Below are 12904 nucleotides of genomic sequence, written 5' to 3'. Positions count from 1 at the left end.
TTGAGTCTCTCATTAGTTAAAGTATTGCATTTGTCACAATTATCCTTAACGTCTATTTTAGCTATAAATACTTACGTTCCTTACAGACCGAATTTCAAACGAACAAGTCTAAAGATAATACTGCACTAACTCCTGAAGAACCAGTCTTTTGAATATATTTTACAAATATATTGTTCAAAATACCGGTACGATATCATAAGCAAAACGCACGTCCATAAACATACGCATATAGCACTCACACATACTTACAAAATACACTCGCGTCGTAAGATAGTATACGCGCCATTGTAGGAAAGAAATTTGACCTCTCTCTCTCTCTCTCTCTCTCTCTCTCTCTCTCTCTCTCTCTCTCTCTCTCTGCCAACAAACAAACATCAAAGGGCCAAGACGAACAATAATCGCCGATTAATCGACGCCACCGAGACCTAAACACAAACAGAGGAAGAGGAGGTGAGGAAAGGAGAAGAAGCGTAATGAGAATTAATTATCGGCTGGCCGGAGATGAGAATCGATACCGCAAATGAACTCGGGTTACTAATTACCGTTTGAATGAGAGAGAGAGAGAGAGAGAGAGAGAGAGAGAGAGAGAGAGAGAGAGAGAGTGGCAAGGGCGTTATTCTCTAAAACGGATTGCTGTAAACCAGGTAAGTTTACAACTGAATATAACTATAGAATCTGAAATAGAGAGAGAGAGAGAGAGAGAGAGAGAGAGAGAGAGAGAGAGAGAGAGTGGGGGGGGGGGGTGGCGTTGTTCTCTAAAACGGACTGGTGTAAGCCAGGGATGTTTATTACGGAAATTAACTATAGTACCTGAAATAATAGAAGCATAAGTAAGTTATTTAAGACGACTTTTTATCTAACATTAACCAAAAAATGAAATGAAGTTAAAAGTCTTACAACATCACTAACTCCAACAATCATCTATAATTTCTCGAATGATTAAGTATTAAAAAATAATTTAATTTTTTTCCCTCTGTCACATGTTAACGCCCAAAAAATATGAGCACAGAGTAAAAAAAATAAAAAAAACTATAACAGCAATTTTTTATTTGGCGTTGGGGGAACTAGAGGGAGTGTCCCAGGTATCGTGACGACTGTGAGAAAAACTTTCGGTACGGGACACGTGTTCACCGTAAATAAAAGATTGGCAAAGGCTGGTTCTTCGATAGCCATCACCACCCAACCTCACCCGCTAAACAAGAGATCAATACAAATCATAATTGCTTTGAGTTACGCGCGCACGCATCTCGTAATTAGGATTTTATTTTTTTTCTTTATTTTTTTCTTTATTTTTTTTCTCCCGAGATTGAATTTGTATTGCTTTTTCTTGGTGCAGATTAAATTTATTGATTCTGAAAATTACTATTATGAAATCTAATAAGCATCATCTCTTCGTTTTGATTTTAGCTTTGTATTTTAGGCTACCATGATTATATACAATCTTCGACAGTATGGGACAGATTGTATATTGTTATCTTAATATTGAAATGTCAATCTTAATACGGAATGCTTAATTTAAAAATAAACAGGAACAAAGTAGGCCTATGTAAAAAAAAATATAGCACCAATATCAAAAGTAACGAAGAATAAAATAAATTACATACCACTTACGAAATATAAAAGTTAACGTGCCACCTAATTAACCCAAACAAAAATTAGGTCTAACTACTCTTTGAATATACTAAGCATCACAACGCACCAATTCTTGGTTTTAAAAACTATAAATCTTCAGATAAAAAGCCCAACTCTTTAACGAGATAAGAATCAACACCTATTCCACCGCATTCGTGATAATCCGCACTTTTTCGAACACCAGGCGATGAGGCCCGGAGTGTGCAGGTCACGTGACCCCAATTACTCTTTGTCATACCTTCTTCCCGCAGGATAGATACCTCAGAGAAGGATGAACACGAATAAAGATCAAATGGAAGGATTTAGTGGGATTCGAAACAAACGTCCTGTCGATAAGTAGCCAATAGTTATTCACAAGGAAAGTAGTTTTATTTTTTATCTTTTATTCTGTATTTTCGACACACGATCTTGATGAAATGTTCACAGATTTCAAGAGTAAAAAGATGAAAATTTTAAAATGTTCTACAGCACAGCGTTTTATAATTTCGCCATTTAAGTAGAATCATGGATTTGAATAGATGGTATCCAGTCCCTGTCGTATGAATTAAAGCAGGAACTTCTAAAATAACAGCTGTGTTACTTAAGTAAAAAAAAAAACTTCGCGATTTTATTTCAGCCTACAAATACACTAGGCCTAGGGTGTAAGGAAGGGTCCTGAGCTGAGCCGAGCCGAGCTGAGCTGAATATAAAATTTAGGCCAAAATCCAAGCACTGGGACCTATGAGATCATTCAGCGCTGCAATGGAAATTGACAGTAAAATGTTTGAAAGGTGTAACAGAAAGAAAACCTCGTAGTTGCACTATGAATCAAGTGTTAGGAGAGGGTGGAAAGTAAGATGAAGAAAGAGAACGTGAAAGGAGGTACAGTAAAAGGAACGAAAGTGGTTGCAGCTAGGGGCCGAAGGCACGTGCAAAGAACCTTAAGTAATGCCTGCAGTGCACCGCATGAGGGGGAAGGGTCCTGGGGAAAAGGAAGATACGAGAGAAGGAAGAAAGATGTAAGGAAGAAGGCGTAAGGAAGGCTAGTAAAGGAGGAGTGAAATAAAGGAAAGAAAATAGAACAAGGAAAACACGGAACCAGACTTGGAAATGAGAAACGTTTAATGAAAGAGTGTGGATGCAAGAGTTCACGTAGATGAGAAACGTTTGCAGAAGTGAAGAGATGGGTCCAAAATTGACAGGGCATGATCCGACCTCCAGCTTACTCGGGGTGCGTGCTAAAATCTACGCTCAAATAGAGCGTGGTTTCACCATCACAAATTAAAATAAATAAGATATTTTTAAGAGTTTTTCATAGACCTTTTCTAACCCCTCCACAACAAGAACAGCAGCAGCAAGAACAGCAACAACAGCTTGTAGGCTTACTCCCCTAGTAAGCAAAAAGGAGTGTGTAGAATAAGGAGCAAAGCGTAGGGAATTAAGAGAGAAAGAGAAAGAGAAAAGGGGAGATATAGAAAACGGACCAGCAGCAGCTAATGCACCGCTCTGGGCTCTGCTCGCGAATGGAGTCCCATAATGAAGTTATAATGAGCATCCAATTTATCATAAAAGGAAATGAAGGAAAAAAAGGTTAAGCCTAAGCGAAGCTTCTCTCCTTATACCCCTCCCCCCACAAACCCCCAAGCTCCCCACTACTCTAACCATCCCGGCTCTCCCCAACCTCTTTATTTTTCTCTTTTCGGGTGGGCCAGCCGTGCATAGATAATCACGTAACTACAGTTTAATGAATTCGGTATTCATCCATTTCTCTGGTAATGTGTTGCATGCGTAAGGAATTAGATAGGCAATAATAATACTCGGTCATATAGATTTCTATATAAATCAGTTTTAACTTTGTACACATTTTGACAACCTCATTTAACCAGTCAAAAGTAAATTAGGTGGGATATCGATATTAATTTAAAGTACAATGTTTACTTTTGCTTAGTGATCTACAATGATTCCTATAAACTACCGAAATTACAGTTCAGCATTTTATTGCCTGTGTCTGTTCTAAACTGACGAAACTAGTTCCAAAAAGAATGAGTAAAAAAAAAAAAGAATGATTGTCAAGAAAAGAAAGTCTTTATAAAAAGGATAAGTTTTGGTCTTATATGTAAAAATATACCATCATCATTTATCATTATCATTCAGTAAATCAATTTGTAAGTATGAATACTACTATACTTACACTATAATGTTATAACAGCCATTTTTTAAATTTTTATTTTGTTCGCAGATATACTTTCACTTCCGGGGAAACAGTACACACAAAACACTAGTGCCCGTACATGTACATGTACACGTACACAAACATACAAACACACACACACACACTGGCCTTTTTCATTAACGTCCAAGTCCCTTTCCTCACCTCTGGTCATAACCTCGCTTCTGTAAGCAATGTAATTTTCATTTATGATGAGTGTGGCGAAAAGCCTAACCTGAGCTAGCATAAAACGAGTCAGTTCCCCCTCTTCCACTCTCTCTCTCTCTCTCTCTCTCTCTCTCTCTCTCTCTCTCTCTCTCTCGACGTCTGACTCCAACCTAGCATCACTGATATGGAGAAAATGGAGTGGTATTAATATCGAACGTAAAATGTTGGAAATGATCATCATAACATTGCTCGGGACGGGTCAAAAGAAAAAGTAAAGAGAGAGAGAGAGAGAGAGAGAGAGAGAGAGAGAGAGAGAGACATAACTGCTCGAGGGGGTCAAAAGAAAAAGTAGAGAGAGAGAGAGAGAGAGAGAGAGAGAGAGAGGAGAACGAGAGAGAGAGAGAGAGAGAGAGAGAGCTTGGAGAGTAGTTTCGGTTCAGGAGAGCTTAACCGAATATTACTCTTTACCACCCAGGGATTAATGACTGAGGTCGGGGGAAATGGATAATAAACGTACAGCAGCAAAGGAAAATGATAAAAGATATAAAATTCTATTACAATATTCTAAATTATTTCAGTTTTCGTGGGAACGCTGACTGATAGATAAAAAACATTGGTTATTTACACTTTTTTGAATTTAGGAATGGTCAAAACGACTAACTACTGATATTGTAATTACGATGAAGGCATAACAATATTCATGTTGTGCTTTACGCTGTAATTGAGTGGGATTCTTTCTCTTTTCATATCCTTTAAAGCACTGTTAGTGCATTTAAACTTGTCAAGTATCGAGAAACGCAAAATTCCTCTGAAACCTTTTTGTTTTAGCGTAACCCATTGTTTTCCAGTGATCAAAACCTATATCAAAGTACGACGATCTTATATATATTTCAAACAACTCAAAAGCCAACCGCTGTGAAATAATCGCCTTTACAGTGATTTAACTCGTTTAACTCATTATGAAAAAATATGCTTAAACTTTAGTAAAACTGCTAACTTGAGTAACACGTCATTTACCATGCGTCATTTTAACGTTATGTCATAATTCGAGGAATGTATTCATAATAAAAAGGTCAATCCTTTACGAGAACGGAAACCGTGATCATATCTCTCAGAAGAGGCTGGTGGAAAGAGAACGATTTTATGCCATAAAAGTGATTTTAATGTCATATAAACAACGATACATCGACTTTTTACGAGTATGTGCATTATGTCTTTTGTGCTTACTCTCTCTCTCTCTCTCTCTCTCTCTCTGTCAGGGTAAATGGACGAATATCTGCACACATGTGACAGGCATTCTTTTCGAAAATCCTGAATCCCTGTTTACTTAAAAGATTGCTAAAATACTTTACATATATTAAGATAAAAGTTATTCCCTCACCTCAACTCAGATGACACGTCAGATTCAGAAATAGATTTCGCTCACAAATTGACAAAAATCTTCACAATACTCTAAGGTACGGCAAGGTAAAACACCTAAAGTATATAGAGTCTTTTCCAAATTCATCTCGTCCATCGATAAATGGCTATAGGTTGAAACCTCGATACACCAGATTTGATTAACACAAAAGACTCGAACCCAAAATAAAAATGAAAAATAAAAGTATAAAAAAATGAAAATAATAATAATAATGATAATAGAAATAAAAACTATAAAAATAAATAAAAAACAAAAAATAGAAAATAAAATTAAAAACAATAAAAAGAAAGATAAAAATAAGAAAATAATGATAATAAAATTAAGGATAATAAAAATAAAAGTAATAAATAACATAACAGAAAAAGAGAATAAAATAATGATAATAAAAATAAAATAAAAATAATTTTTTTTAACCATTATAACTAATAAAAATAAAGAAAAACCTTTTTAAACCTTAATACTAATTACAGATTGTATAAAGGAAATTGCAAACCTACGTCAAGAAACGCGGATTGAATCTGTCTAGCCGAGACAGTTACCAAAACAAAGGCGAAACGGACAATCGAAACCGGTTTGGTGACGTATGGGGGTAAAAATCAGCGAACACCGGAAGGGACAGAGATGCTGTTAGGGATAGCGGTTCGAGAGTCAGGATGGGGAATGGGGATTAGGGATTGGGGTAGGGTAGGATGGGGGTTGGGGGTTTGGGTGGGGTGAGGTGGGGACCAGTAGACACTCCGGAAGAGGTAGGGAGGCTCTGGGTGTTGGGTTGAGTGTCATGTGTACTCTCTCGCCAGGTTCAAGGTCAACCTTGGTCCAACTCGCAAAGTGTAATTGATGTGATTTACGAGGCTGGAAATTACTTTCTTACTAAAATGTGAAGATGTGCGCTTTATTGTAGGTATCAAAGCATTACCTAAGCGGCAACTATAATATACGTCGTAGAGTATTATTAGTACGAGATTTAATTTACAGGTGTATTTCTCACTGTCAATCCACATGACATTAGTAATTGCCCGAATTTCAGTGAATAAATCACCTAAATTTTTAAAACTATTTTTCGATGCGAGAATTCACCATCAAGTTCACACGAGTGAAATTGAGCGTGCAACCCCCGTAGACTTTTTTCTTCCATTTGCAAGCTTAAAATGATAAGGATATACGAGTGACCAACAGGCGACGAACTTAACGGTACTCAAGAGGTTTACAGAGATTTCTTTCATTTTCAAGAATATAATATTTCGAATCAATGTTCCTCGGTGATTCCAAAATGTCTTGAAAATTCAAATATATGTTTGCACTGTTTATTTCATTCCTTTGCAGCCGTTCGTTCGTTCGTTCGTTTTGGGTTAAACCTCCCTTGTGCTGGCAGCCCATAAGAATTGTGACAGCACAAGGGAGGTTTAACCCAAAACGAACGAACGAACGAACGGCTGCAAAGGAATGAACGAAGTAGTGTAAACATATCATTTGAATTTTTAAGACATTTTGGAATCACTAAGGAACATTGATTCGGAATATTATATTCTTCAAAATTAAAGAAATCTCTGTAAACCTCTTGAGTACCGTTAAGTTAGTCGTCTGTTAGTCACTCGTATATCCTTATCACTTTCATCTTTTAATGGTATGATCGTTATCTTAACGTTGAATGATCAGACACTTGATAGTCTATCAGTAACAAAGAGATTAAAGAAATTGAATAAAAAAATTTGTAGTCCAATAGTTGAGTAGCAAAATGAACTATGACATACTAAGCTTAAGTAAAAGAAAAACTTTATAGATAACCTTCCGCCAGGAATTTGTAAAGTAATGAGAGTTGGGACAATCAGACATATTTAAAATAAGGTTCATATAAAAGGTGTCAAAATTCAACTTAAAAAAATTTAATTCAAAGACGAAGTCAAGCAACCTCTCACGTAGTTTTATCTGTAAACATAACTAGTAAATCCCTTAGAGTTTTTTCCCTTCATCACGAACAATCCTCTACTGAGCCCATCTCGTTCAACAGTTTGACATTTTACAGGAGTTTTTGTTTTAAGATGGAAAGGTAGAACTGAAGAGAAAAATACAAAATAAATAAAAGATATGAAAATTAAGAAATAAGTAAAATAATCATTGTTTTGTAATATTATGAACAAAAAGTGTTCGTCAACATCAGCCTTTGTCACGAGAACAAAACTCGAACAGATACTTTATAGAAATTGCGCTTAAAATCAAACGTGTCTGTGCCTATATAGACTCCTAAGCCCTTAGAGAACAAGAGACTCAGAGATAAATCTACCGAAAACAAGACACTTTCCAAACCAATCAACACGAACGAGAACAGGCATAACGAAGAGTGAACCACCACAGAAGCCCCATAAAGCAGGATCTCACATAAAGGATGAGAAATGGTGACCCTCTCTATTCAGAGTCTGGTTCCATGGCACCATACCGGACATCCCATTCACATCGTGTGGGGCTTGTTTTGCTACTCGGCCGAGTCCCCCCCACAGGAAATGGGCGTTGGTTATCCTCTCTCTACACTGACAACATTCATGCTGTGGTCACACCCTCTGCGACAGGTTCTGTTTAGGATTATTTCATCATTTCTTCAGTGTTCTGTTCATCGGCCTGTTTCTAAGAACGCTGGGTAGGCACCATCTTTATACTAAATTACTCTGGAAACGTGGTTTAGTGGTTTTCTAAGCCACGGGATTAAAATCCTACTTTTCGGAATTGTATTTAACTGTTACATGATGAGACATTGTTAGTAGATAGTTGTCGTGGAATTATACTGAAAACTAGTGTGTTTATCCCGTAGACTATGCACAATTTCCTGCCTTCAATTATTTCATTAATTACAAAATTAAAGTCCACTTACTACCTACGTATACTAAACAAATTATCTGAATTTATTGATTGCAGTGTTTATTATGTGAACACTTAGAGAAAGCATCCTCTCTTGCTTTTGTAAATTACATGAGACTGCACAATCACATACATCTGTTCGTATTTAGTTGAGAAATTAAATTTTATCCTAAATATTCATTGATCAATTTATTGATCTGAACTGAGATACCATGACACATTTATGATTAATATCATGGGTAAAAGGTACTAGCACTTCCATACGTATAATTTTCAGATAGCCCTCCGCAGTGTTATTCTAGAGATTCCAAAAAAAAAATCAATTGGTTATAAACAATGAATAAATTATTCAGGTATCTCAGTGACGTACGCGAGTCTGGTATATAATAAAAAAACCGCCCACTTTTAGTAATCATTATGTATGCATTTACACCAATTCTCTCAGCCTAACAATATTTCCAAATGCAATTTCCTCTCTCTTATAAAAGCTAAAATCTGTAACAGTATTGGTATCAATCCGTAGTCTATATTGAAATATTTTTTAGTCTGAAATGCCTCTCGAAACTTTCACTTTTCATTGATCTGTTCACCAACCAAACAGAAGAGAGCATTTTCTAAAGGAGAGATCACGCATTACCAACTGCATTCTTATTAAATCCCTCGGCGTGAGCCCTGGGACACGTATTGGCAGGGAGATTACAGATATAATCACGTTCAACGGATTACGCGTTCAATTTAAGAAAAGAATTTAAGGCTCCTGTAAGTTGAACTCAATCATGCTTCAGATCGATCTGCAGCTTTCATTTTTTCACAACTAGTTGAAAAAAATACGTCAATTTTCCCCCAATACATCACACTTAACCATGACCATTTACCAGTATTTTATTCCAATGAATTTTGACGATTCCAGCAGACTGGCACTGGTGACAAGCTCGTCGAGTGACTTAGAAACAAAATCTGACCTTTCTCAAAAAAATTCCTCTGCCGTCGGCGCATGCATGAGCCATATCCACGTGACCATATTGATTTAGAATAATCATGTACAAAGGTATTTGGCAAAGGCTGATTATCACTCCTTTGAACTAAATAAAAAATTATCTTTTTTTCACACGTACACAAAATAAAAGACTCTCCTTCCCGTTCAAGAACTCGACAGAGAGAATTTGCGACGCAACTCAAGGGCGGTCAGCCATGATGGTTGTGCTAACTCCTCCACTCTTCGACATATACTGCCTTCATTTCGGAATCATTTATTGCTGTATCCTTTGGATTTTCATGCCCGTTATTTCTTAGGAGCTATGCAGGTAATCCTGAACACTAATCTCTTATGAAAAGGACAAAAATGGACGACCTACTTACCACCGTTCTCCATAGACTTTAAGGCCAGGTACCCCGCCATGACAGACCAACCAGGGCTGCCAACAGAACTTTCACGTAGGTGGAGAGAAGGTCAGATTAAATCTTCGGATTTATTTGTTGACTGTTTAGTCATCGAAGACAGACACGCCCACACGCAAACTTAAACACTTATGTGGGCGTTTTCTCTCTGCTCGCCTTAAAATTCGCCAGATTCCGCTTTTCTTCAAAAAAGGAGCGAGCTGAAATGCACGAGAAATAAACCATTGATTGGTAAGTGGAAACTGCTATTTACCCATCCCTAAAATTATGATTTGACAACAGCACTGACAAGGAGCAAAGAAAATTAAAGAAAAATGGATAACCACAGACTATTTCACGTACACGTCAGAAAACAAAAGAACGCACAGGTTCCGACATTTTCTGAAAGCACCTTGCGTAGCCGGAGTCCTACTTTCTCACCCGAATAACTCTCAGCCTCGTGTAAATGACATTAAAGATTAATTGTCCGATAACTAAAATAACCAAAAATCTCATAACAAAGCTGCCATTACATAAAATGCTAAAATAAAACCATAAATTTCATTTGATTTAACTGTTCAACACCGGTGATTCCGCGCTCATTAGCCATGCAAGATGAAAACTGCACAAGGCAAATCTATTTGTTATGACAACACACTTGTTAATCAGCTTAAAATTTCCGGAAAGACAGCATGCCAGCCACCTCTATCTACGAAATGCCACAGAAATCACCGTACACAGTCGACGAGCGACGGGCCAAGAGGAATGGGCCCTCGATGAGCGCAACTTCCCGCCAACCTCCGCACCGTAGACTGCGCACAGCTCTACTGATTCCACCGAACACCGATTCGCCGAACGAGCTGTAACAGAGGCTCTGTGTTGGTGTGTATCTCTCTCTCTCTCTCTCTCTCTCTCTCTCTCTCTCTCTCTCCTCTTCCCCCGGTGGCTCCACCTTAGCCACGGTGAGATTCGAGAAAAAAAAAAGGAATACTGATCTTATATTATGTATTCATTTCACAAGTCGGGTACTACCTGTCCTTCTGGACCTGGCAAGTTTTTTGGAAGGTATAATTCTCTGCTTGAAGTATTCGGTCAATGAATTATTACTCTGTGTGCCTCGAGTTGTATTATATCAGCGGAGGGTGCAATAAAAATCAGTTTCATAATTCCGATAAGAAACGAAAGCTAGGATTTACTTATATGATTTTACACTATGAATATTAGTGAAATGTGGAAATATATTGGAATCTTTATCAACAAGGCATTTGTGGGACTTTCGAAATCAAACGAAATCACACCACAAGAAGAGATCTAAAACTATACCTTTCCAAATATGGTTCTTACCTTTTTATAAATGGAGTGTCTGAACCATGACCTCCCAAAAATTAAATGTAAAAACAATGCCTATGGAAAAAGTGTTAAATTATTTTTCAGGTTCTATTGAGTAAGCAAGTATTTGAGCATCAAGAATGTGGTTATGGAATTTTCATAAAATAATATTTTTTTCTATTTTGCTGTCCATGACAATCTTCCTCATTTCTGTCCATGGCAATCTTCCTCATTTTCTCTCCCATGGACAAATTTCCAATCTTCCTCATTTTCTCTCCATGGCAATCTTCCTCATTTCTCTCCATGGCAATCTTGCTCATTTCTGCCCATGGCAATCTTGTTAATTTCTGTCCATATCAATCTTGTTCATTTCGGTCTCCATGGCAATCTTATTCATTTCTGTCCATGGCAATCTTGTTCATCTCTGCCCATGGCAATCTGGTTCAGTTCTGTCCATAGAAATCTTGTTCGTTACTGTCCATGTCAATCTTGCTCATTGATGTCCATGGTAATCTTGCTCATTTATGTCCATGGTAATCTTACTAATTTTTGTCCAAGGCAATCTTGCTCATTTCTGTCCAAGGCAATCTTGCTCATTTATGTCCATGGTAATCTTACTCATTTATGTCCAAGGCAATCTTGCTCATTTATGACCAAGGCAATCTTACTCATTCATGTCCGAGGCAATCTTACTCATTTCTGTCCATGGTAATCTTACTCATTTCTGTCCATGCAATCTTCCTCATTTATGTCCATGGTAATCTTACTAATTTATGTCCATGACAATCTTGCTCATTTATGTCCAAGGCAATCTTATTCATGTCTAAGGGCAATCTTACTCATTTCTGTACAGGATTGTAATCTTACTCATTTCTGTCCAAGGCAATCTTGCTCATTTATGTCCAAGGCAATCTTACTAATTTATGTCCATGGCAATCTTGCTCATTTATGTCCATGGTAATCTTACTCATTTCTGTCCAAGGCAATCTTGCTCATTTATGTCCATGGTAATCTTACTCATTTCTGTCCAAGGCAATCTTGCTCATTTATGTCCAAGGCAATCTTGCTCATTTATGTCCATGGTAATCTTACTCATTATGTCAATGGGAATCCGCTCATTTTATGTATATGGCAATTTTACTCATTTATGTCCAAGGCAATCTTGCTCATTTATGTCCAAGGCAATCTTGCTCATTTATGTCCATGGTAATCTTACTCATTTATGTCCAAGGCAATCTTGCTCATTTATGTCCATGGTAATCTTGCTCATTTATGTCCATGGTAATCTTACTCATTTATGTCCAAGGCAATCTTGCTCATTTATGTCCATGGCAATCTTGCTCATTTATGCCGATGGTAATCTTACTCATTTCTGTCCAAGGCAATCTTGCTCATTTATGTCCCTATGGTAAATCTTAACTCATTTCTATTCAAAGGCAATCTGCTCTATTATGTCCATGGTAATCTTACTCATTTCTGTCCAAGGCAATCTTGCTCATTTATGTCCATGGTAATCTTACTCATTTCTGTCCAAGGCAATCTTGCTCATTTATGTCCATGGTAATCTTACTCATTTTTGTCCATGGTAATCTTACTCATTTCTGTCCAAGGCAATCTTGCTCATTTATGTCCATGGTAATCTTGGCTCATTTTATGTCCAAGGGTAATCTTTACTCATTTCTTGTCCAAGGCAATCTTGCTCATTTATGGTCCATGGTAATCACACTAATTAATGGTCCATGGTAAATTTACTCATTTTATGGGTCCATGGTAACTTGCTCCATTTATGGTCCATGGCAAATCGTACTCATTTTATGTCCATGCAATCTTACTTCGTTTAAGGTCCATGGTAAATATTACGTGTTATGTCCCATGGTACATCTTACTCGTTTAGGGTCCAAGGTAAAATTCTTGCTCCTTTATGGTCCAAGGTTTAAATC

The 12904-nt window shown here is 37.2% G+C and overlaps 1 protein-coding gene across 6 annotated transcripts in view; it reads right to left on the bottom strand.

Annotated features, from left to right (window-relative positions):
- The window catches only part of LOC135222672 (transient receptor potential channel pyrexia-like), a 100127-nt gene that overhangs the window by 31453 nt on the left and 55770 nt on the right, over positions 1–12904 (bottom strand). The window contains exons 1-2 of one of the 6 annotated variants that reach the window (XM_064260824.1): positions 10373–10493; positions 9618–9856 (exon numbers count right to left, since the gene is read on the bottom strand). The exons of 1 other annotated variant lie outside the window; for it this stretch is intronic. In XM_064260824.1, the coding sequence (XP_064116894.1) occupies positions 9618–9657 (40 nt within the window). In that variant the 5' untranslated portion in view covers positions 9658–9856; positions 10373–10493. Of the gene's footprint in view, positions 1–9133; positions 9194–9617; positions 9857–10367; positions 10494–12904 lie in introns of those variants that run through there. 4 more of the 6 variants (XM_064260825.1, XM_064260826.1, XM_064260828.1 and 1 more) reach the window with 4 other exon arrangements.

This window comes from Macrobrachium nipponense, chromosome 8 (genome assembly GCF_015104395.2).
Source record: "Macrobrachium nipponense isolate FS-2020 chromosome 8, ASM1510439v2, whole genome shotgun sequence".
NCBI classification, from domain to species: domain Eukaryota; kingdom Metazoa; phylum Arthropoda; class Malacostraca; order Decapoda; family Palaemonidae; genus Macrobrachium; species Macrobrachium nipponense.
Note: the sequence above shows the minus strand (reverse complement) of the source record. Positions and strands in the feature narration are given on the sequence as shown.